A 26,735-nucleotide genomic window follows, 5' to 3' on the forward strand; every position below is an offset into this window, starting at 1 on the left:
AGTAACTAGGTGCATAATTATTAAAACTACAATATTCCTAAAAGAAACAAAAAGTGCCTAAGAAAAAAATACCCAAACCCTACAATATTAATACAATGCAGTAAATCCCAGGATCCCCCAACTACAATGAATTCAAGAGAAAAATGGAGAAGATTGGAAAATGTATTGTATTTAGTGAAGGTTTCCCCTTTCACCTGAGCTTTTACTATGGAAATTTGAGGCTAAACCCTGCAGGAATATAAGATAAAAATAAGACTGGTTGTAAAAGACAGGGGTTTTATACCATTTACAGAGGAACAACAAGTTTTCATATACTAGGAAAGTATACTTAGCCTAAAGAGTAGAGGACAACTCATGTAAGAGTTTGCTTCTACCCAAAGAGAAATTGATGCATTCTTTGGTAAGCAATGTCATATGTATCCTTCAAAGAAACTGGTTGCACAGATTTATCTAAACTGTTCCTGACTTTTAAAATTAGTAGGTACAAATAGCTGACTAAATGGAATCAATCTTTACCTTAGAAAGACACTATGCCTTTTACCTTTCTCCCTCCATTTGTCATGATTTTGCCAACTTTCGTGGTCATTTACCAAGAGTGGAATGGCCAAGCATCCAACCGTGCATCCTGGTTGGTTCAATGGCTTGGGATAGCTGCCCAACCCATTGTGCTTTGTCAGCCTCCATGTGCTTCTGCTACCATTTTGTTTGTCCCCAGCCTTCTGGGGAAACATATCTGATGTTTGCTTGCCTCTGCTCTCTCTAATGTTGTCTTTCTGTGATCGGGCTAAAAAGTGAAAATTCTTATTCTGTGTCTTCTCATCTTGTTTTTTCCTCTTGTTCTCACCCTTCCTCCTTTGCCCATCACTGCATAGGCAGCATATACTCCAAACAGACCTAGTTCTTTCCGTCAAAATACTCTGACCAGTTCAGACGGGTGAATCTATGTCAGAAACAGCGCTTGAAACTGTCCCAAACTGTCACATGTACTCCCTCAGGACAGATGTACAATATATGTGTAGGTCTAAGCACTGCTTGCCAACAACCTCATCTGGCCCCCCAGTTCCCTGTCGCTGCCTACCTGCCCTGCCTGCTCCAAGGCCTGGTGTTGTGCAAGTTATATTTTTATTTCAGTACAGGTTACTCAGAAACAGAAGCTCAGCCAGAGGGGTCCCCTCTGTTGTATAGGAATGACAGCCAAATCTCCTGCTATCTGTATCTCTGTAAAAATGGTTTTGCTCCATGTCTCAGGAGAAATGGGTGCTTGTTGCTGGCACCATCAAAGACAGTCTGTATAGAATGTCACTGTATAAACTGTCTGTCCACTGCTTTCCTGCTGATCTCATTTCTGTGATGGGATATGCTGCAAAATGCTCTTGCAGAATCCTTGCTGGTGGAGACCTCATGTAGGAGAATAACATGCTGCATGTTCAGGATTTCTGGAGTAATTTTTTTATTGTCCTCAGCTCAGATCTTTCCCTCTCTGCTTTGATTCAGCTTTGGTGCATTGACTACATAGTTAAAATATTTAAAACATAATGTGGGCAAAGTATAGAGGCCAGAGAAGAGTGTGCATGAGAGAGAAGAGCATTTAAGAGAGTTGGAGCATACTCTTCTGGGAAGGAGAAGATTATGAGGCTATGGATCAGTCCACAATGTCTTAATACTTGAGTTGTCTGAGAATTTTTGTGACCATTCTCAGTCTTGATTTGGAGTCTGACCTGTAGAAGAGAGGCCAGTTTTGCTACAGTGCAGTATTCAGCCAAAGGAAGAGGCCATTATTTTAGAAAAATCCTTTTGAGTAGTTCAGCTGGAGAAGCTTGTTTTGGTTTGTTTCTGTAATTCTCTTGCAAATTGTTTTAAAACTTGGAGCCTAGGTCATTTTACGGATGCTTTCCAGATAAACTCTTCACTTTATGGGCTCTGTCATTCTCTGCCATATTTTTTTTCCTGATGACATTTGGTGAACCAAGACCAGTCATGCAAGTTCAGATCCTAAGCTGAACTGCAAGGGACATGTACTTTGACCGCAGAACGTAGATGGGAGAAATGGCCTCCTCTGTGCAGGCATTCAGTGTGGACTGGTGCTGGTCTTCTTGCTCTCTATGACTGCCAGGGCCTGAAGGTCAGGTCAGAAAAGATGAAAAGTCTCCATCTGTCCAATCAGTTTCATATGATTTGCATTTCCTGTCAGGTGCTGGACATTAACAATTCAATACTAAGTTGCATATGATGTGGTTGATACATGTTGCAAAAGTGGAGGGGATGCCAAGGATAGTAATTAATTTCTCTATAGGTTTACAAAGACTCATAGGATGGGTGTTGTGGCTGAGGAGCCCCACTGAACATGCATTGTGGGTGTAACTGTGTTAGTTGGTCTGAAGATGAGGTAAGGCTTTACAGACCAGACAGAGGCAAGTTGCTCCATTTCTGAAACCCTGCTGAAGTAATGCTAAACCGCTTCCTGACAGGGCAGTGTAGGTGAGGTTACTGAAACCCTTTCTTTAGTGACATTGGAACTTGGTGAGTCATGCTATCAGTATCTGAAATGAATCCAGTGCAGACTTTGTAAATCCTTGGCAAATTAGCCTTCAAATGGAGCAAGTAAGGAGAGAGGGTCAGAAAGAGATGGAATAGAGAACAGAAAAGGCAAAAAAAGCTGTAAGAATGAGAGAGGAGGAAAATTACTGTAATAGGAAGAATACTGAGATTTGAAAAAAATGAAGGAAGGATTCATAAAGAAAAGAGAAACTTTGCCTTTAATGGCAAAAAGGAAATAGAGGAGAACGTTAAAAGATACCTATGACTACCCTGTCAGGCTTTTTACAATTATTTTTAAACCATTGGAGGTACATGTTAGCACACCTAGAAGCTGAGGTATCCAGCTCTTCTTACCAAAAAAAAAATTCAGAGATTTTAATTTATTTTTGTATTGCAGATCCACCAAGACTCACCCTGGCCCAGTTGTACATTTAAGCGACAGCCCAAGAGATGAGGGAAAAGTGAGTACAACCAATGGTATAAAATTTTGCAGCATTTCATAGCCTTTATTTGCCTTGCTACTCTTTCCTTTTGCTTACTCACTGATTTTATCATCTGCTTTCTTTGTATGTTTGCAAGGAATTTTAACTGTCTTACTGTTCTTAAGAAAAAAAATTATCTTTGTACAAATTAAATGAGTAAAGAGTTGTGATGCAGACAACATACTGTACTTTGAAATATATGCCAAAGACAATGTACCTTGAAATGTATAACTATCTAAATGGTTCTGTTTAAAAAAGCTTGACTAAGTAAGGTTTGACTAAAAGCTGTATCATGACTTTGATACTTGGATAAACATGCACTTATGAAGGCATTATAATAAGTTTTTATAAGATAGGAAATCTTTTCTTATAGAAGAATTATCATGATAATAACCCAAGTTTGGAACTTGCTGCTGTTTGCAATTCTCAACTCTGTTCACTGTGCACAAGTGGAAACCAAACATACAGTCAGAGCATTAGGGTTGTTACTGATACCACCAGGAGGCAAAATCAGAGCTGGCTTCCTTTGTATGGCAGCTTTTCAAAGATGAAATATGATTGACAGAATTCTGGTTCTATTACAGCTTTTTTTCTTTTTTTTAATGTGTTGCTACTGATATTTGAGCATTTTGCCTATGTGGAAAGGGTATTTAATTCTCTCATTGGTTTTGATCATTTTTATTGACTGCATTTCAGTGTGTATTTATAAAGTATTGCATCTTCCAAATGGTGTATCTGTTTGACAGTGTGCCTCACATAACAGCTAATAGTTGTTAGAAACTGGCAGCAGTTTGAATTTCTGATACTGATATGGGGGAATTATGTGTACCTAGAAAAGCACTGATGACTGCATCTGATTTTCATTTGCATCACTTGTCCTTGGACTTACCCATAGTGTGAAGGGAACTGTGAACCAACCCTCCAACGACTTCCATGGCCTCTGTGAGCCTTTCTGGAAGAATCAGAATAGGTCAAGCAATTTAGAATACTGTCAAATAAAGTAATTAGGCATATTGAAGTGTAGTGTTGCAGCCTCAAACAAGAAGCCATCAAGAAATCCCGTTTAATTATCTCTGACAAAATACCTGGTGAGAATAAAGGTTTATTGATGAGACATCATTCTTGTTTGCTGGCCACAACAGAAGCTGCTGCTGAGCTACCTAAGGCACATAGTGTAGGAAAAAAGGTCTTGTCAGTGAAGATTTTAAAAAAAATGGTCTTGTCAGCGAAGATTTTTTACAGGAATGCCATGCACTGTGTCCAAACAGAAACCTAAAAATATTTTTCAGCAGAGAGGGAGAAGACGAAAAGGACCCAGGCAAGAGAGTTAAAAGAGAACTGGCTTGGGAATACAAATGCTTGTTGCTCAGAGGGCACATGGGAGACATCTGGGCACTGATGAAGTACTAGCATTCAAAGAACAATAGCAAATTCAGACAAATGCCTATGAAAAACAAACATTGAATATTTATGGGGAGCAGTAGTAGAAAATGTAAGGTATACTAAAACCATCTCAATGCAGCTCTTTATATCATTGATAGGTTGAGAGTGGTGTAAAGAATGAATTGGTACTAACAAAATACTTGCAGTTTTGCAGAATGTAGAATTGATTGTGTTTACAGGAAGATATCAGTAAAAGGTACACAGGTGTAGGAGAAGATCCAAGCATTAAATCAATAGACAATTCTAAGTTTAAAAAATTCAACAGTGGAGAAATAAATTAAACTACATTTTTCAACTTAGTCTCATTAAACTTTAGTTAAGAATGCAGAATAAATCAATCATTATTCAGAATGAGGAAAAAATGGGGGGAAAAGCAGCTTCTGGGACTTTTACTGTTTAACATGGCCATATACAGCCTAGAAGATAGACTAAGTACTGATGTCACCTGGTTTGCTGGACTTTAGGAGGCTGGGAAACTCAGCAGTAAAATGGCAGGTTAAATACTGTCTTTTTAAGTATTTCAGTGTAAATGATGGCAAGTGGTACATGTAGGGCAAAATATTTCTGGCTTTACATATAAAACAATGGGTGTGAGCTGATGATTCCTGTTTGGTATCAAGAGCTTTGAGTGATGGTTGATAGTTCAATGGAAATGTCAATCAGCTCAATGCTCAGTAGTGAACAATAAAGAAAATCAAAATTAGGCATTATGCAGAGAAGAATAGAAAACAAAACAAAGCTATTAAAGAAATGCATTGTTGACCTGCCTGCTGATTACTGAGTATCATACTTGTCCTTCTATGTCTAAAATGAACATAATGCTAAAAGAAATTCAGAGAAGGGACTGCATTTTCTATATGAGAGACAACTTAGTGAGACAGGGAGATTCTCTATGGAAAACACCTGATTGTGATTCCAAGTTTAAAAAAATCACAGTTGATATTAAGAGGATGGAAACAGCTCATAGTCTCTTTCAATACAAAAACTAAAAGGATACCAAATTAAGCTGACAGGTCAGATTCCAAACAAGACAATTAAGTACTTTTTCCAATGTGCAATGGGTAGAACCTATGAAACTTTTTCCAAATGCTATTGTGTGTGCTGAAAATGTACTGATCACAAGGAAGACTAGAAAAGTTAACACAGAAGAAATCCATGGGAAGGTAACTGATGAGATTTGCTGAATTCTCCTAAAAGGTTCTTAAAGATGAGGTTAAACAGGACCATGTATAGTTGAGGAGATGGCTATACTTGAATGAGAAAATTAGTTAGACTGAGAGAATATGTGCGAATGTTGCAAACACTCGTCTTCTTCCCATATTATTTAGTATTTGCTCTTGGCCATTTCAGTACAAGATACTGTCAGAGGCAGACTTTTATCTAATTTAGCAGAGGTATTCTTAGATAAACGAGCTGTTTGATAGTAGTTCCACATACTTTGCTAATCTCCGCCGCTCCAAGCTAACCAAAGACCACCAAAATATATTGGAGGCAGAAATCACACTCCACACATCACATCATTATAGGCAGCAGATAGAAGTGTTCTTTGCATATGTTTCAGGAATTTTTTAATAGTAGGTACAAATCAGTCATAATCATTACTCAAAATTCTTGTACTCTACAAGACTACTATTCTACAAGTGCTTTGCCAAGAGTCCAGTGGTATAGCCTTCCCTGGGGTATTACAAAGTTGGTTACAGACCTGGGACTGTTTTGCTGAAGTAAATAAGTATTTCTTCTATGAACACTGAGTGGTTCAGAGTCCTGAAACATAGTCAGACCTTTCAAAGTCTAGGACAATCATAAGAGCTCTATTTGAAAGCCAGGGAGGTTTGTTCTCTGGCAGTATCTTCACCTTTTTCATTAAGATCCTTTGAATTCCTAAAAGTTCCAGTTTATTTCATTGACTGGTGGTGGGGTTCCTTGTGCCAAAAGAGTGAATGCAATTCAGGATGACTTATGCCATTCAAAACTTCTCCAGAGTGGCTTCCAGGCAAGCTATCTAGGTAGGCTTTGGAGACAAGTCTCTTTTATGAATCTAACAAGCTATGGCTGGAAGACAAACATCAAAGAGAATTTAGGCATTTAATATGTCACTGAAGAACAATTCGGGGACCAAGTGATTAAGTTCATGAAATAAAACTGTGTCTGCCAAATCAATTAATAAGTGTACATTAGGGAGAGACTGGAGTGCACAGATATTTATAAGTGGCAGATCCGTAGCAAACATGATTTTTCTTGCTGACAAAGGAAAAGACATTAACTGCAATGATCTGCAGTTTCCCAGCAAATGGAGAAAGCTTAATAGGAAAAGGTTTAATGTTATTTACAATTAGCTGGTGGGCTAAACTTCCTATCTCTGAGTCTGAGTTCTGAGATCTAATAATACCTAAAACAACAAGCCTGTTTGGCAGGCTTGCTTGCTTGGGATTTTTTCTCCAGCTGTTTTGTGTTACCAGGACAAGGAAGGGGCTTGCTGTCATGTACTAGAATGTAATTAGCTGACTGTGAAAAAGAAATTTCCTCCCATCATCAAAAGCATTTGATGAAGAATGATTTAAGTCAAAATGTGAAACAACTCCTCTACACAAGTAAGATCTTGCCAGGACTTCTCTCTCCAAATTCTGTCCTATGTTCTGCCTTTTTTGTAACCTAATTAAGCATGAGTAATTAAATGAAATGCCATGAAAGGCAAGATAAATCTTTGGAGTTTTCTCCATCCTTGATTCCTTTTACAAATACTGCTTTTCTTTCTCTAGGTTTTCCTCTCCAACTTCATTTATGGATGGTTTGCTTTTTACTTCTATTACAGAAATAGAGCCTGTCTTATAGATCTCCCAAGTGATCACTATGACCAAGAGGAGTGGGAATGTTTGAGTTTCCTATGGTTCAGACAGATCAGAATCCAGACCATCACAAATATCCTGGCAATGAGATTAATCCCATTCATACAAGCTGGAGTTGTGGCTTTAGTGCTGTACCACAGTGTTAGTACTAAAGCAGCATGACTACTGTCTGAACAAAAAGAGAGATTCCTGACTATGCAGCAAATCTCTTTGCCTTTCGATTTCTTCCCTGAAATTATACCTTGTAACTTGTAATTCTTTAGTGCAGTTGTGCATTAAGCATTTCAGCAATAGTGCAGGTGAAATGCAGCCTCTGATAAAAGGTATTTAACCTTTTAGTAATTACCTGGAGCATGATATCTTTGCAAAAGAGAGGGATAAAAATCAAAAGGCAAGCCTGCTTCCCCAGGGAAGAAAGGCATATTAAGAAACAGGGCCACATACTAAATGCTTTTCAATTCCTTCCCTTTTCTGAATATATTTGTACAAAAGCTGAGGTGAAAAGAATATTGGTAGATATAAACTGAATGTGACTGGTTTGGTACCCAGTGTAATGCCCAGGTGCAAGTGCTTGTTGTGATGACAGTAAGGAGGGCACTCAGACTCCATAACTTACTAAAATACTGTTTATTGGAGTGAGTACAAAAAGGAGGGTGGGAACCCCAAGCTGTGTAGCATGGGATGAACCTCCAATAAGCGCATGGCACCATCCTCTGTGAAGAGGCTCTTGCCAGCATTTTGGTCTTTGGAGATCCCAAAATATATTTTTTTTAAAGCGCCATATCCATTTCTACTGTCAAGCAAAAGGATGTTCACATGAGACATGCTGCCTTACATTAAGATGAGGGCACAAAGGTGCTGCCCTTACCTTTATCAAGTGGGAGAGGCCTACAAGGTCCTTTAGAAATAGCAGCTAAGTTTTTACCCTGTGGCCAAGAGATATGAGCAGGCCTGAAAGCGAAGTGCTGTGTGCAGCACAGCACAGCCCAGACCTGCACCTACTCAAGTGAACTGCTATGAGCATCACTAACTCCTGGATATACAAATAGCTTCCATTGGGGATTGCTATACCAGCAGAGCAAGCAGCTGCAGTGAGACCCTCCTTGTTCACTGTGTCAATGGCAGCCCATTATCCCAGAATACCATATGGCATCCTGACACAAGAGCTAGCCAGTTAGCTGCATGCTTTCTGACTCTGACACAGAATCCCAGATGGAGCCATCCAGAGCAAAAATGCTAAATATTCTGGAATTTTTCCAGGGCAGTTTGAATTTTTTTCAGGAGAATAATTATTCAGGAGCCTAAGTAATTATTGTTTGTATTCAGGTATTAAATATATTAACTATAAATAATTTCCAGATTAGCTAGGAGATTCCACAAAAGGAATACTCTCCTGTCAATGAAAAGAACCATATCCAGTAGAACAGAGTATTCCCAGGCTCTTTTGTAGCAGTATTGATGTATCAGTTATACTTGGAAAGAAAGTGATGTTTTGTTTAGCAGCCCAGCCAAATTTCATTTTTAGGACTCCTGCAAGCTAAAGTGAGTGATAGCAAAGATGCTGTTAAGGTTTCTCCAGCTAAGAGATTGTCTTGTCATTATTCTTCACAAATTCTTTATATAGAAACTATAAATCCTTGCCTGCATTTTGTGATGTATCTGTTTACAGATGATGAATGACTGCAACTATCATTGCCAGTTTTATAAAATATTCTATCACAGAAATGTGAGTCTGCCAGTTTAGCCATTTTCAGTCTTTATGTCCAGAACAGGTTCTTAAGAAGACAGATTCTATGGGAAACAGTTTCCAGGACACCTAAATAAGCTAGACGTGATCTTGTCCATAACATCTGAAATTAATTCTGTTCAAATGAAGAGTAACTCTACAGTACCAGATCAATATTTCACTTCTTCTCAGTGGAGACAAGGAGATATGATTGTGTTCATTCTTATTTTTCTCCTGACTATTGTTTCTATTCTCTTTCTTATTTTCAGAAATCTTTGCTGGTATTTCTCTGGTGTGCATGATGATATGAAGTCCCAGTTCTATAAGAAGTAAAAATTGACATATCAGTTAATTTATTTTAATTATTGGAATGCAAGCAATTTATTCTCTGCTATAGGAGTCCTTGAGACTGTTTTGAAGCAATAGCAAACATAAATAAAAGGAATATAAGTAGCTGAATGAAAGTTTAATCTGGTGATTCTCTTGGTTTGAAGTTATTTAGGTGGTATCTTAGGTGTCTAACATTTTTTTCTCCAACAAGGGGAGGGAAAGTAAGACCTGGTAGGAACATGCTACTATCTTTGGTTTTCAGCAGATATGCAATTGAGAAGACTGTCCAGGTGCATAATCATCCAGGGGAAAAAAAAGTGTTTAAAGCCCTTTTTTTTCCCATCAGATCTTAAATTGTCAGCAATGTGAAGTAATTTATACTGAAAGATAATTTGAAAGCAAGGTATTATGTTTAGGGCGAATTACAATCTTGGCCATCACTTTGTTATTTCTTTTTATATTATTCAATATTTATATGTACCTTTTGAATCAGGAAATGTAATTGTGGTTTTTTTCCCTCGTGCAGCTGTTGATAGGCTATGAAAATGGGACCATCGTGTTCTGGGACTTACGATCTAAAAGAGCCGATCTGAGAGCTTATTATGATGAGGTAAGCAATTTCCATTAATTCAGCAAAGCCATTATTCAGCAGTTTGCCATATGTCTTACCAAGCAGATGGATGTTTATCTAAAGGCATTGCTGGTTCTGGAATTACTGTTTGTGCTATGCTTTTTGGGAAAATTACTGACAATAGAAATCAAAGTCTGAAATCTCTAGTTCTGATGCTTTAAGCTCTCATGAGTGTACTGTGACACAGAATGTCCTCCCCTTGATCCTGACAAGTTCATCAACTTCTCTGTGGGGATCCTCAGTTGAACAGAGTTTAGCAATGAGCTGACCTGAAATATAGCTACAATAGGAATTACATAATAATCTCTACTGGGTATATCTAGAACATTCATTATACTGGAAGATGAATTGCCTGGTACAGCTGTTGATATTGCCTAGTATTTAAGATCTGATTAAACAGTTTTCAAAATTCTATTGTCATAGTTATCACACAATTGTCTCTTTTCATTTGTAAGCAGCCTGTGTTAACCACAGATACAGTTCTTTATCAATAATCAAGCTGCTTGAGAAAAAGATATATTCCTAGTTACTATAATTTTAGCACTAGCCCTAGGAAAGAATATTCTTTGTTCTGCCAGTCCTCTAAAGTTCACCATGGATGAACGTGAATGCTACTACAGCTGAAGATAGAAAAGGACATTTTCTTTAAAGTGATCCTGGCAGTAATTGGTTTCCTGTAGTTCTCTTTCCTTCTTCATCTTGTCACCTTGCTATGTATAAGGAGTGTATACCCATTTATTTCCCCTCTAAAAAGCAATCTAAATACATATGGATCCTGTACTCTTTCAGACCTGCTGTCAGAGACACATTAAAGCTACTCTGAGCTTCAAGGTTAAGTTTCTGAGCATCAACATAGCAAATGTTTCAAAGGACAAGTTTGAATAGGCCAGCACTTAAGCCTCAAGACATGCCCACTGAATTGTCTCCCAGTGACAGTCTGCTTGTGCAAACACTTGTGAAATTACACCCCTTCTATTACTTAAGGCTGAACAACTTCTTCCTTTCACAGGTCTCTTCAGGAAGGGTGGGGATGGGGATGTGTGTTTGCTACTGTCCTCTCTTGTACTCAGAATGAGACTACATGAAGCAGATCTTAATGCTGGTTCCTCTTTTTTCTTCATTTTGAGACAGAGTGGGTGGATGTTGAAAATTCCACATACAATTTAGATTTAGTTGTTCCACATTTTTCAATACTGTTCTCAGGAACTTTTTTTGCCTTCTTATCAGTCCCATGCTTTCTTCCTCAGTGGTTATTTGCTATGTCAGTACTCCACTTTGTGCAACTTGTTCTAGCTTCTAACATACTGAAATAATTGCAAGATTCTTATTTTGTTTTTAAAAGGATTGTGTGACTAGGCATTTTACTTTACTCCAGACTTTCAGGCTCCATGTTCATAATGTTCCAGACCTGCTAGAATTCCCTCAGGGAAGCCACTACCCTTAGGGAGCCACTGAAAAGGGATCTTTTTGAAATCCTGGGTTACATGTGCCACTTGGTATTTTGCAGCAGTCCAAATTATCAAGCCTAAGCCTCATGTTATGGGTTGGCCCCCAAAGATCACAGTCCAGAAGTCACTGTTCCTGCTCCCCTTCACCATGCTCTCTGGACTGATGGGTGGCCTCTGTGCCCCATGATGTCTGACCAATCTCTCAGTATTGTTCTGGCACTGAGCCAGAACGGTTCCAGTTGCAGGCTATCTGTTAAGTCTCAGATAAATTCCTGTAAGTGTTCTGTATCTTCATTGAGTACAAAAGTGCCTCTTTGCATGAGTTCTGAATGAAATTAATTCACCCTCAGTTTTCTTACTATCAATATGATTTTCTTCTTCTCAATGGTGATATGCATGAGATATTGAGGTCCTTCCAATCAATGCTCCTACACAATGCCTTCTATAAAAGGCTTTCCTTCCAAGCTCTTTTATAATTTCCTGCAAAAGTTTTTTTTCCATAAAGTGGTATAAAAAGACAGCATATAAACAAGACAGATCTTTCAAATGAATCTCAAGTTGTTACTGATAGTTGGCAAACCCACAATCCTGCCATCTTCCTCTGCAGGCTTTAGAAGTTTGCATCAACCCCCATTCAGAGCTGTCTGAACCAGTTGTCATTTTCACTGGAGCTCATCCCAAAATGAAGATGCAGAGTTCTTAGAGGCATTTGCCAAATGACAACTCCCTACCTTTGTCTAGCACTGTGCCACTATGGAAGTATCAAATTGGATGTGGCCCTTGCTGTAATGGTCCTGCAGTACTACGAACACAAAGGACTTTTAGCATTCAAATAGTAAGATGAGACAAGCCTTGCTTATTCCAAAATATGGTTAAAAGTGGTACTAAAGACCCTCAGTGGTGAAGGTTTGTGGTTGGGAAGGAACTGAAATGGTGTTAGGCATGCTTAATTTTAGTACATGCTGAGTATGAGAGAAGATGGAATGTGTATGCAACCGCTGTGGGTATTGCAGAAGGAGAAACATACCTAATCTGGAGTGAGATGCTTTGTGTGCTTACACTGTGTGAACATTCACATGAGCCACCCACCATGAGGAACTCCTGTTCTAAGGAAATAACTGCTCCTTTTGTGTGTGGATGCTAAAGTGGATCTGAATGCTAGACACAATCTAGCAGAGAGAAAATTTGGGACTTGTTCAGGACCGTCTTTCAGAATTACTTGTGACTTGCAGCTGAGACCTCCAAAAACATTTTTGTTTTTCTTGCCCATTTTGTGGCAAAGTCTAACAGGTCATTTTGAGTTGCTGCTATGCCAGCTGGCTGTGCCAGGATCATCCCACCTCAACTGCCCTCCACGAGAGGTTTAGGCTGGCAGGTGGTACCTGGTCACAGAGAGGCAGTTTAGCAAGCAGCTCAGTACAGTTTTTAGCTAGTCTGAGCTTCTGCTCAGACACAGTCTGAGTGACTGTAACCATGTGAAATGTTCTAAGTGTGACAACACATCAAAACCAGATTCAAATCTGGCATGATAGCAAGCATGAATGAGCTCATGTCAGAATTAATTTGCATGAGGATAGACATGCCTTCACTGTAAGTGAAGCAGTGCTCCCCACAGAACTAAGGTTATTCTACCTGAGGGCAACAACACTGGACTTTGCATGAACCATCTTTCTGAGTTGTCTTTTGTTACTTCAGTCATAGTTTATTTTCTTCTGGTTATTTAAGAGGTATTGTATACCAGCTCCATCTCTGGAAGGTAGAAGTTTGGGTGATACCCATTTGTCACCAAAAATAAATACCTAGAGTTCAGTTTTCTTCAGCTCCATTTTTTCCTTCCTTTTTGGCGCTACTATTTTTAGTAGTTTAGTGTTAATCAAGCATTCATATACAAGGGTGTCTGATTCCTGTTAAAACATCTGGGTCATCTTAATGCAAACTCATTTGTGGCTCTGCTGTCCAGACCCAGGAGCTGAGTAAAGCTTTGGTAAAGGGTCGTGGCCCTTTGGTTGATTTCTTCTGATACTCTCTCCAGACCATGAGCTGTAACCAACATAACAATCAATATAGTGATTAAAAGAGGAAAACTGACAGGGAGTTTTAAATACTGACCAGTAGCACTTAAGCAAAATTAATATGAACAGCTGCAATGCTGACTTATGAATACCCAGGCATGATGTTAAGTCATTTGAATGAATCAGGTAAACGTCTATATGCAATTTAAAGTGCGTGCAAGGCCTTAGCATTTCCTAGGTAGAAAAAATCCCTGGAAGTTTATTAAGTTGCATTCAAAAATAGATCTCTTTTATTTACATAAAATTATATTGTGGTTTTTGCTATTTAGCAGTGAACATTTCTGGAAGGGATATGGATTCAAGGGAGAATTCTGTGAGTTTGTGCTTCTGTGAGGAGTGTGTGAGGAACTGTGGTACAGAATGAATGTTTTGTCACAATATGGCTTTTGTTAGTTTCTAGCACATATCAGGGAAATTGAAGGACTTACCCCATTATCCTTTCCAATAGTTTGATGTGATGTAACAATGGATATTTTCTACTAATTAGTTCCACTAATTATGTACAAAATGCTAAGAATGGTGTAAGTAACATTCATCATGTGGTTCTCGTAGCATGCACAAAGGAGTGTGATATTCCTCTCCTCTGACTCTCTATCTCTTCCAAAACTATCTTACATTATTGTTTTGGTAATTTTCTATACCAGTGAAACAGCCCTGGATTTTTTAGTGTTTTGGTTTTGACATTAAACATCCCAGATTTCTGTGGACTTGCTCTGAACCTGAAGTGTGTGAGAATGCATGTGGAAATTATCCAAGAACAGTGTTTTACTTCCTCAGGGGAAGAATCTGTGTGTGGTACCTGTAAAGATTTTTACACAGAATTACCTGTAAATTTACCAGATTAAATACTTCTAAGGAGAGCTATCAGACATATTACAACTGCATTGTATGGCCCTTGTTCTTACATTTTTACCTTAATACCCTTTTCCTTCCATTTTGGCCTGATTCAGTACAGGCTTTCTTATATTACTGTGTTACATTAGCCTTTATGATGAAATGTGGATTACAGCCATCTGTTGGCTAAAAAGTGGTGGTAATAGACTTCAGACAAACAGGAACTGTCCAACTCTTGGTATACCATTAGAACAATATAACCTGAAGTCATACATGAAAATACCATTGGTGTAAACACTGTATTCCATTCCAGTCTCAACTTCTTTCTTTTCTGTAGGCTATTCATTCTGTTGCTTGGCATCATGAAGGGAAGCAGTTCATGTGTAGTCATTCTGATGGCAGCTTGACCCTATGGAATCTGAAAAGCCCTAACAGACCATTCCAGACCACAATTCCACATGGTAATTCTAATAGTTAAAATGTGTGACTAAGAAGCAAAACAGTGTTCTCAATGCTGCTTGCTAATATGTATGTTTATTTAATTTTTCCTTGTAGTCCAGATGTTGCTTCTTGCATAAATATTTTGATCTGAAAAGTGGCTGCAAATTATTGTAAAATCAGTAACTTAGATCAAACTTTTTATTGTAATTGGTGTCATAAATACCTCTTTCTGATTTATATTACTCTAATGTCTTACCCAATTCCTTTTAAGAGTCTACTGATGGTCTGTGAGACCCTCAGGCTCTTTCTTTCTTTCATGGTTTGTACTTACAGGCTTTTATGAGCAATTTTCACAACAGATTAAAATGTTTTGTAAAAGGTACTGTAGTGTTTTTCATGGGGATGGTACAAGGCTTCCCAAAGAACTGCAATGAAGAATTTAAAGGAGCCATAGTAAGAGATGGCTTTACCTTTATGTGTGGGACTTTATATGAAATTGCTTCCTAAAAATTTGGTTCAAAAGTATTGACACCATTGTAAATGAGTACATTCCTTTACTGAGAAAACTGACTGGGGAGAGAGGGAGGAAGAAGTCAAGATCTTAGCAGGCCCAAAAGGATTTAGCATTTTCCTAATTTACCTCTGTTTTATAATTTTTAGTCATAGAATTCTATAATGTCAGAAGGGAACTCTTAGCCAGTGAGATGACCAGATCAAAACAGTCCTGATTTGATGAGTAAACTCTGGACATTGGGCACTTGAACACTTCCAGCAAAAAATTGCACAACCTCTTTGGGCAATATCTTTTGCTATTTAATGGCCCGTGTGGCACAATATAACCAGAATTTTCCATGACACAGCTTATGTCCTTTATCTCCCATGATAGCACTGTGCACCTCTGAGAAAAGTCTGGATCCATCTACACTGTATCCTCCAGTCAGGCTGTTGTCAAAAGCAAGCCATAGACTTTCCAAAGCAACAAACTCAAAATGGCTTTTTTTTTAATTGCAAGTGACTTTTCTCTGATTGGAAGAAAGTACTGAGCCATAATTAACTAAGAACTAATGAGTTTCAGTTGTTCAGTTGTTCATTTAATTTTATCACTCAACTAGGTACACTCCAAAGCATGTAATGTTTTGTCAACAACAGGAATTAAGTAAATCTAAGAACGTCTTAGGAAAAAATGAAGCGGTTTATGGTCATTATGTGTTCAGAAAAAAAGGCTTATAATTAGTCTGATTAATTCATTATTAGTTAAGTTTCATACTCAGAAATCTGCATGGTTTATAGATGTCTTTGAAGTGTGTTCTGTGGTTCTTTAGATGTGGCAGTAAAAACACAAAGACATAATAAATGTAATTAATTTAGAAAAATGCGTATTTTGTGGAAATAGGAGCTAATACTTCTAATCTTTCGTAGTTTTAAAGTTCCTTCTTTTGTTTCTTACACAGTTGTTTCAATATACATGTTTCAGTTTGATCATTCAATTCCATGTTTTAATAGTTTCCATGTTCTTTCTTTCCTTAGGAAAAGTTCAAAGAGATGGAAAAAAACCTGAATCTTGTAAACCAATTCTTAAAGTAGAGTACAAGACCTGTAAAAACAGGTTTGTTTTTAATTCTGTAATTAACTCAATATTACATTCTGGAGTATAAGTCCTTTTAGAATCTTTTCCTGCTTTCTTTTAACAAAGCTATTTGTTAATATTTGCAGATACTAAACCTATAGTGTAAACTTGTATGTACTATGTAGACTTATATATATATTTTTTTAATACAGTGAACCATTTGTGGTATTTTCTGGTGGACTGTCATATGATAAGCCTTGCCGAAGACCAAGTTTAACAATCATGCATGGGAAAGCAATTACAGTTCTTGAAATGGATCATCCTATAGTTGATTTTTTAACTCTTTGTGAAACCCCATATCCAAATGGTGAGTTTTTTGGGAAAAATACAATTATGGAAAATGTAAACAAAGCGATCTTTTTTCATACATTAATCCCATCCCAGGGACTTCCATCCTAATATTTGTCTTCATCTCAAGAAAACTACATAACTGAAAGTACCTGGAAGTTGTTTGCATTCTCATTGTAGGAAGTGAGTAGTGAATGGACAATAAAGCAAGCATAAATCTCCAAGTATGGGATTTAAACCCATGGGCTACTGTGAGAAAACATTGCTATTAATCAAAGATAGGTGCTTATATTTCTGAAATTTTTCATCATTTACAGCTCACTAAATTATGAAAAATTAACTATCACTTACCTGCAAAAAAGTTCTTACGCTTCAGCATGAAATTAACTGTTTAAAAGTATTATGTTTGCTCTACAGTGTGGGGCTGCCAAGTTCTGAAATATGTTGTCAGAAAGTTCCAGAAAATAAATTAAGAAAAGCTGTAAGTCAAAAAGAAATGAACTTTAGCATTTTAAGCCCTCAAGCAGAAAAGTAAAATAAATCTTATATACATAGCTAAACCAAGTACACATTAAAAACATTTAGTAAAGTGTATATGTGCTTCTATATAATGCAGAAATTTAATTTTCCATAATCAGAGTTGCTTTGGGCCTTCATTTAACTGTGTCAGATACTTCTCAGTACTTAGGTTTTGTAGCATCTTCCCCCGCTCACAGACTAATATTTATACATTTTGGTTTAACTTGTGTTATTCATAGCCAAGTATAAAAACAGGCAAAAAATAATGTTCATTCATAACAGGACTGAAAGGAAGATGAATCAGTTGGTCTCATTTACTCGTCCTTTTGGCATCACCCATCTGAACAGTTTATTCTGAGCTTGCACGTGCTGGAATGATTTGCTGCTGTTGAAAAGAAAGTCATAATTTCACATTTATATTTTTTTTATTAAAAATGTAGATTATAAAAAGTATGTAAATGAATATATTCTATGCATCAGGGGAAGCATTTATTTGTCATCTTAATTTTTTAGTTTTGATAAATAAAGAGAATTGTATAAAAAAAACAAGCCATATAATCCCCTAAAGAGTGTGGAGGAGGAAGGGGCATGTTATTATCTGAATTGAAAACAGCAGACTAACAGGATTCCTAGGGAATATTCTCCTTGAGTCACCTCAGAATTGGGGGCATTGTGTATCAGGAAGTGTCCTGCACAATCTGTTTCTGAAGAGCAGTTGTACATAGTAGAAGTATTACTTTTGGACAGCAAAAATACTTTTTCTGTGTAACAATTGGATTCAATAATGCAATGATACACACAACTTATTCATATTCTACTTCTTTACTTTCAACATAGCATCATGCTGGCAGGCTATAATACTCCAATTCTTCTGCTTTGTATGTTTGCCAGCAGTACTATCCAAAAGTAATTTCCTACTTCCTCTCTGGCCCTAGTTTCCAGCTCTGGCTGGTTTGTGCATATGTCAGGGGTTTATACCTCAAAGCTTCTAATATAGTGTGAAAATTTAAAGAACATAAATATTGCTGGCTTGCTTGCTTCAAATGGCTGATAGGAGAACTCCATGTCTTTTATACTTGATTCCTTGCTTACAGAATTTCAAGAGCCCTATGCTGTAGTTGTGCTTTTGGAAAAAGATCTCATTGTCGTTGACCTGACACAAACAAAGTAAGTATAAATGTTTAGATTAAGTTATTTGTGTGTTTAATTGTCCAGTAAGTTACCATAAAATTCAAAGTCATTTAACTATCAAAAAACATTCACTCTTGGAAATAACTCTTGCTAAGTATTTACTTCCAGTTTAAGAGCTAAGTTCATCTAATGAACAGGAACTTATGATAATAGTTGTTCTTGAAGTTTGGAATAAATCTAAATCTGCAGTCCTTTCAGCACAGCCCTCAAACATTCATTCAATACCAAAGTTAAATGATATTTGAACACATATGTGAATTGGAAATAAGATTCAACAACTACTTTTATGCATGTCTAGCCTCAGTATCTTAATAAATAATGTCATTGTTTTATATGGAACTACAGAATTACTTCATGATCCAGTTGCTGGTTTAAATGACAAATAGTTCTTTCATATCAGAATCAATTTTCCTATCAAAGAGGAACTCTACATCATCTAAAGCATAATCCAATTATTTATTTTGTTCTGCCTCTACCACTACCAGTAAAGGCCATCCACATTCACACTGGTGCAACAGGGAACAGATTTTGCTGTCAATGTATTGGAAAATGTTAAGTGAATCATATTCAGATCTCATTTACTTTAAAGAATAATTCAGATCATCTCAGCAGTGTAAAATGGACATAATTGAATCAGTACCCAATTTCCTATGTTTTTCAATTGTGAATAGCATTGTATAATGTATGAAAAGTGAGGATTTCCTCCTTATCAGGCTGTTCAAACTGATGGAAGTGAGAAATAAACTGAGATCTACTCATCTGTTATTGCAATTTTTCATTGTATAATCAGAAGTCTACCAACCCAATAAGCTAAGATCTTCAGTGTAAAATCCATGCTTGTAAAAGTAGTTTCTAGTTCATAGTACATATCATATCCATGAACCTGAAACTTCCGGAAAATTTGTCACTTCTATATAAGATTTTGAGATGTCAGAAAAAAAATAAATCACGTTCATTCATAAAGGCAGCCCTTTTAGCCTTAGGGACTATTTATGCAGGATTCTTGTCTTGTTGAATTTTATGACTTTATTTTAGTAACTACACATTATTACTGATATTAAAAACAATACATAAGTTTGAATAAATAAGGGAAAATATATTTAATGAGTAGTGATTTTACTTAGATTATGTTATATATTTTAATATAAGAATATGTTTTATTCTATGGCTCAGTGTGTCACAGTGCTTCTAATAAATTGTCTTCCTTAACTAGTTTTCCAATCTTTGAAAATCCATATCCTATTGACATTCATGAGTCACCTGTTACCTGCACAGAATATTTTGCGGACTGTCCTCCAGATTTGATCCCTGTACTCTATTCTGTAGGAGCAAAACATAAAAAGCAAGGATACAGCAATAAGGTAAACAAAACCAATATTCTTGTTTTTAAGCAAAGGAAGTAGATGTGTAACCTATGTTTTTATAACCTCTTACCATATTATTTTTGTTTTACTCCTTTAATAATCACTTTAAGGTTAGCCCAACCAGCAGCTCAGCAGCCTGATTACAGTCCCTCAGAAAAATGACTACTCAGAAACATGATCCCCCCCAGTATTTGTCCCTCAGAAACATGACCACTTAAGCACAACCATTAATTATCATTACATAGGACCTAATCATTAAGATGCTGGAGTTATTCCAGATCAGATTGTGTTAAAGGCGAGCCAGCAGTGTACAATTCAAATTTGTATGGATAGGTTCTCTCTATCAAAGAAAAAAGTGTAATCATTATAACTGAAAGACTTGAGCAGATGTTCAGTGAGAGCTGACAACATAATCTGTGAGATTTGTTATTAAATAGGGATAATAATAATAACAATAATAATGATTTTACTGAGCTACCAAAGTCTTGCCATAATGCTGTAGAAATAGGACAAGCTTCAGGATGTAAAATAAGAAATGCAATTAATTTCTAAATTTCAAGCTTTTAACTGGTTTATATTTTGGCTACAATGAATGCATTTTAATAAATAAACTAGAAAAAAATACTGGGTAAACAAGTCAGACATTATCAATTTTCTATTCAAATCAATGGAGGTATTCTCCTCGGAGCTGGGTTGTTTTCCATTAACTCACGGAATAAGCCCCCTCTACTTCTTTTACATCTTGGTTCACAAAAGTACTTCAGAAAATATTTTTATTTCTCCTGTTTGGATCTACCCTTACCTCATACACTTTGCACACCTGCCTGTATTTCCTGCAACCTCTCTTGCCCCCTTGCTTTTTTTGTGCATGTACAAATGCACTCTGAAAGTAGGTGGTCACTCATGTGCCAGACATCCATTTCTGTAGCCACAAGCATCCACTCCATGTATCCACACAAACAGTTTGTGCTCCTGGTTTTTCTCTACCCACTCATACTCTGCACACATCCTGACCCACTCTGCACATGTGTCACCCTCTGCATCCTGGATCCATACATGTCAGGGCTTTAGGCACAGGGCAGCATTCTAGACCATTAGGAAGCAAAAGGCAAGGAAGAGATGATGATCTCATATGTTGTATTAAAGTTACATTCTCTTATCTCATGGCATCATGCTCTGATACTTGTTTCTGGGCCAGCTTCTTCAGTGGTCTTTGTATTCAAAACAAATCCTCGGTCTATTCAGTGTTCTATAGAATCTCCAAGAGAAAAGCCATCCCAAAAGACCAGCAGAATTGTTTGTTACTCCTCCTTCTCATTCCTGCTTTAGGTTGTTGAATGTTAGCTGTGTGGAAATATTTTTAAAGCACAAAACATTAGTTGATAAAAGGGTCCAGAAGTGTTAATAAACTGTAAAAGCCTTGAATTTTACATATTTTTGTTCTTTTACAAGTTTTATTGCTTTTTGGGGGAAGATGTTGCCTACTCCTGAATTTAAAAATTAGCCAAGCAAGGTTTCTTCAGAATAAGTTGTGATCTCTGCACTTTTGTTTGTTTAGGAGTGGCCTATCAGTGGTGGAGCGTGGAACCTTGGAGCTCAGACATATCCTGAAATCATTATTACAGGGTGAGAATGAAACTGGGAATTGGTACTTATAAACTATTGTGTCTACTTCTTTTGATTGTGGGTTACCTATAGGTAAGAGTTGAGACTTCACCACATAGGCATTTCCTGGCTCTTCACTTGAGTAATGTCACCACAGAAATTCTCTTTTGCTCTAGAAAGCAGAGCTTGGTACCCAGGGTTGAGTACAATTAAGAATGACCATTTGAGGCCCCAGTGTTAGATAGCAATGCTTGTGAAGGAGGGGTCTTTGGAAAAAAAAAAATCTATTGCAAGAGAATATTTTGGCCTTGAAGGTCACAGAGAATAGCTTCAAAAAGGAGTGCAGCTGTTTTCCCCTGGCCTTCTGGACTCTCTGTCTAGGGACAGTTAGGAAATTCATTTTAATACTCTGCATTAGTGAGGGTGTGGTGCACTGGGATGAATTTTACCTTGTGGGCACAGAAACAGAGCAAAAAGGCCTAGAAAGGCTCAGACTGCAGTAGGGGCCTCATGAGCAGTGATTGGTGGATTCCCAAGGGATCATCCTGTAAAACAGACACTATTCATTGAGCTAAGATGCACAATGAGTTTTTCTCTAGTCTCGGTCATGTATTTGATGAATTGTTGTTATCAATGATACTGAAGACGTGATTTTAAAAATAAAGTTATGATGTATGCAGTAGTACAAGAATGTGATGGAGGGATCATTCTCATTATAAACAGAAGTCTCTCCTTTTTCCAGCTTTGCTTCAGCAATTGTATATTAATAAAAGGAGCACAGTTGTGAAGTATCAAGCAGAATGAAGTTCCCTTCTGTCCTTTCAAAGTTCACTGTACATGCCAATTTTAGAGTGCATAGGTTTGATGCTGGCCCACTGCAAAGCCAAAAGTACTGTGACTTAAACTTGTTATTAGTATGGGAATTAATTTCTTCTTGTTGCAATCTTAAAATTTATTGGGGGCTTAGTTCTCTGCAGGAAATGAATAAAAATATTTTGTTACTAAATGAAACCAAATAACAAAATATTTTCTTCTAGTTTATATGTATGTCTTTAATATATTGGCAGTAAGTTATAGAGAGTTACAGAAACAAAATTAATTTTTTCTGATTGTATTTATTTCTCACTGAAAGTAGATAATGTTTTAGACTTGCATCTTGTTTTAACACATTTAATTTTTATATTTTTTTTAAGCCATGCAGATGGATCAGTGAAATTTTGGGATGCTTCTGCCAGTAAGTTTCTAAAGTTCACTTTTACATAATGCTGATAAATCACACAAACACACATTTATATATAAAACAGGAAATTTAACCGGTTGAGTACTAATGGCTGGGCTGATATCATTAATACAAAGGGGTGAAATTCAGAAAATGTTTTATAAGTTAAATTCAGAAAATGTTTTATAAGTTAAGCAAAAAAATGCTGCTAATGAGATATGTTAGGCAGAAAAGAGTGAGGAATAATAACTCAAGATCCAGCATACCAAAATCTATGAAGGATGAAGTATTGGTAAAAAAATCCTTAGAGCACATTCTTCTTGTGTGTATAGAGGAGAGGGCTCAGTTAGGTCTTACATTCAGTTCCAGTTGTCGTGTCACTTCTATACTGAGTACAGCAAAGTCTTCTTTATAGCTAAGTAAAAATAAAATATTAAAATACATTCATATATTTCAAAACATTTAGTCTGGTGAGGGTGGAAAATACCATAACCTTTTCTTGTCCAGTCTCAAATCCCAGGAAATAATTGGGAAGCATTTCCATTCATCCTAGCAGGAAAAAGCTTCAGAAAATACTTGTTCCATATAATCTAGCTATAACTGCACATATCAGCAACCAGTATTTTCCCCTACAGAAAATACAAATGGTATTCATTAGTAAGATATATTTATTAAAATACACATACATTTTGATGGAAATTGAAAATATTTTCCTTCAAATAATTGACAGTGCTTCACCAAAGTTTCTATAGAGTTGCCTTGTACTCTTGTCTCTTTGATGGTACAGGGATGTCTGGGTAATATCTCTCTTTTATGAGGTATTAGTGTGTTAAAGAAGAAAGAGTCTGAGAGAAAATTCTGGATGAAATGTTAGGCGTAGAGAGATTTAATATGACCCTTATAACCAGTCTGTAATGAGTGCCAAGATCATGGAGTATGGGATACTTAAAATACCTGCTAGTTCCACGTGGTGCCACAGAATTGAAATTATTATTTTGCTACCATTACCAGCCAAGCATGGGAAATGCTGACAAGTTTTTAATGTCAGCTAAACCTGATGACTTTGTGAGGTAGTTGCCTTTTTGCATAATACCAAATATTTTCACTCAGGATGGACAAGGAGAAAATGAAGATTTCCAAAGCCTCATTTCACAAAATATATTTCATGCATTCAGTAGGCAAGGAACTGAACATGGCCATGGGTTGGTTTTTTATTATTTAATTTGTCTGTTTGGAAATGGTGGGAGAACAGAAACATTGTGCCCAGAATTTACATCTTCCTCTGTCTTGAATTTATGGTGAACACCAATCATCAGATGAGGTCAACAGTTTACTTGCTGAAACAGAAGTTTTTGAGAGCTTTGATATGAACAAAAGTAGGATAATTAGTTTTATTTAGAGAAGTATGGTGAGACATTAGACTTTGTCTTATTCAAATATGAAATATGTGAATATTTCAATTTTAAGAAGAATTACAAATACAGGTTCTAAAGTTAGGATGAAACAATACAGACTGTGGGAAGACCCCAAGGCATTTAGTGTGTGTACTGCACAGGAAGCACTGTGCTAGTTATTCCCTCTAGAGCTCTGGCAGAAATGGGGAAAGAAGAAAGCCTCTCATAGGGAATATAAGCATAACCTAATCATAACCAATACATCCTGCAGTAGGAATTTTTCTTAACATTAAAAGCTTAGATGATCATGAATATTCACAATCTCTTCAACAGTGCTGGTATTTTCAGTGCATCTCTGATGTCCTGGTCCTAGTCCTGATTTTCAGGGCATACACAATGTTACTCTTATCATACTTGGTAGTCTTTATTTACAAGGTTTTGATTATTACAAAGTTTTGTTATTTATTTTATTTACAAGGTGTTAAGCTTTTTAATAGAGTTCAGACTTCATTTGAGATTCCCTAGCAAACATAATGTCCTACCAGTATTTGAAGGCGCAAAATGCTTTGCTTTTAGACATATTTTAATTGTGTAGTCTTGTGTCTGAAAGCACAGATCTGTGAGAGACAGGGACTTGCTAGGCCACTGGAGCTGTTTCCAAAATGCATCTTTATTCAAAAGATATTGCTGGTTTTTAATTTACTTGTGCAGATGGTACCCAGTAATAGAGCATAGAGAGTCTTGTCTTGTACTCTGTACCCTATGACTCTGTAATTCTTCCAGTCATAATGTGCATGGACCCATGATGCCTGATTTGGAGTGCCACTCTAGATTTGCTACTGGCACTAACTGGCAACCTGAATCCTCTTTATTTGCCACTGAGGGCAGGAAGAATTATGTATTTATTACAGAAGCACTTGCTGAAATGTGTGAAATTCAGAAGTGCTTTATGTGCTAAAACTTTTTAAAACGTTAAAAAAAAAAAAAAAAAAAAACAAAACTGTATATGCTAAACCTCCTGGAATATATCTGCACTACCAAACAAAAATGTAATTTTGCTGTGTTCACCGTCTGGTTACATAACTAAAAGACTGTCCTTTCATCTTCCTGTTGCTCTTGTTACACAAGCTGGCCAGGCTGAGCTACCACAATTACACTGATGTAGGCAGCAGCTTTGCCCTTGTAGATGTGCACACTTTTATAGGTGCTGAGCCTCACTGGCTTTTTCTGATATTATGCAGTTACTGATTAATGACACTGAGAAACCAATGTAAAAGTAGTAAAATCAGGGAAGAATGTAAAACATAATGGGGTGAATTGTCACCCCTCCTTTACTTCTGGAATTTGCTGCACTAGATTTCTAATCTCGACAAAAGCTTCTGGATACTAGGATTTTATATACAGGTATAAATAGAGATCTACATATTAGTTAAGAAATTCAAAACACTTGTGAACTCCCATTAATTCTGAATAATTTTGTGTTGACCAGGCCACCAGCATGCTTTCCTAATGTTTTTTCTTGATTGCCATACACTCTTCATGTTCTATCAAGACCATAACCTCAGACAAATGAAATCTTAGTTTCACATCTCTTTAGGAAAGTATCAATATGATCAGAGCCTCTCTATAGCACTGATTATAAGCCTAATTATGGACACAATGATTTACACCTTTGACACCCTTCCCCAGAAAGTCCTAAGAAGTATTTCACAGACAAACACCCTTCTGAGAAGTATTAAATACATATCCTGTCAGTAAAGTGTACCAGAACAGTATCTGTAGTATTGTCTTGGTTTGGACAATTGTATAATACACATCTTCTCCTCTTAGGCTTTCCTAAGATTCCTTGTTATGCCACAACTGAGAAGAAAGTGGGAACTGAGAAATTTTATAACTGATTTGCTTCATGTTAGTATTTTTATATGTTTTAATATATTCCAGTTACTCTACAGATGTTGTACAAACTAAAAACATCAAAGGTCTTTGAAAAACAGAAAGTGGGAGAAGGAAAAGCAACAGCTGAGATTGTGGAAGAAGATCCTTTTGCCGTTCAGATGATGTACTGGTGTCCTGAAAGCCGAATTTTCTGTGTGGCAGGAGTTTCTGCCTATGTGATTGTTTACAGGTTCAGCAAACATGAAGTAAATACTGAAATTGCAGTAAGTACTCATTTCACTCTCTAATAAGAGAACAATTTCTAAATCAATTTGCCTTTCTTCATCTGTGCTAAGTACTTAAATAAAAATAGCAACCAGTATAAATACAGGTTTAGGGACATTCCATTTTAAACCTTTCCAGGGAAATCTTGATCCTACTTCAGTTACTGACAAAATCTGAGGGTTTGGGAACCTACTCTCCACTTTCTTTTTGCTTTAGTAAAATACATACTGCACATACAGTGCAGCTTTCAGACACGGTTTGCTTTTAAGACTTTATGATACAGAAATCTCTATTGTATTTACCTGGTCTAAAATTACTGTCTGCTCTGTATTTTTATCAGTTAATGTACATTGTGTATGTGCACAATGCTCTTTTTAACTCAAGTAGTTAATCTCTTTAATTTCTGTTCATAAGGAGACTGAACATTATCAGTGGGTTTAACAAAACAAAGAGTTGATCTTTTTCTGGCTTATGCTGACGTTGTTTCCCTAAAGATGGAAACTATATGAAATGCCAGATTATTTGTCACCTTCCCTGATTATAGTTCTTTTCCTTTTCACACTATTTTAATGCTCTT

General features: G+C 36.8%; 1 protein-coding gene across 9 annotated transcripts in view; it reads left to right on the forward strand.

Annotated features, from left to right (window-relative positions):
- Positions 1-26,735, forward strand: part of STXBP5L (syntaxin binding protein 5L) — a 180,376-nt gene that overhangs the window by 97,058 nt on the left and 56,583 nt on the right. For all 9 annotated transcript variants that reach the window (XM_063148406.1, XM_063148408.1, XM_063148414.1 and 6 more), the window contains exons 6-15: positions 2,936-2,999; positions 9,892-9,975; positions 14,688-14,811; positions 16,319-16,397; positions 16,571-16,725; positions 18,320-18,392; positions 19,630-19,777; positions 21,339-21,406; positions 22,579-22,619; positions 25,940-26,157. In XM_063148406.1, the coding sequence (XP_063004476.1) occupies positions 2,936-2,999; positions 9,892-9,975; positions 14,688-14,811; positions 16,319-16,397; positions 16,571-16,725; positions 18,320-18,392; positions 19,630-19,777; positions 21,339-21,406; positions 22,579-22,619; positions 25,940-26,157 (1,054 nt within the window). The remainder of the gene's footprint in view (positions 1-2,935; positions 3,000-9,891; positions 9,976-14,687; positions 14,812-16,318; positions 16,398-16,570; positions 16,726-18,319; positions 18,393-19,629; positions 19,778-21,338; positions 21,407-22,578; positions 22,620-25,939; positions 26,158-26,735) is intronic.

The sequence above is a fragment of the Melospiza melodia genome, chromosome 2, assembly GCF_035770615.1.
Source record: "Melospiza melodia melodia isolate bMelMel2 chromosome 2, bMelMel2.pri, whole genome shotgun sequence".
Classification (NCBI taxonomy): Eukaryota; Metazoa; Chordata; class Aves; order Passeriformes; family Passerellidae; genus Melospiza; species Melospiza melodia.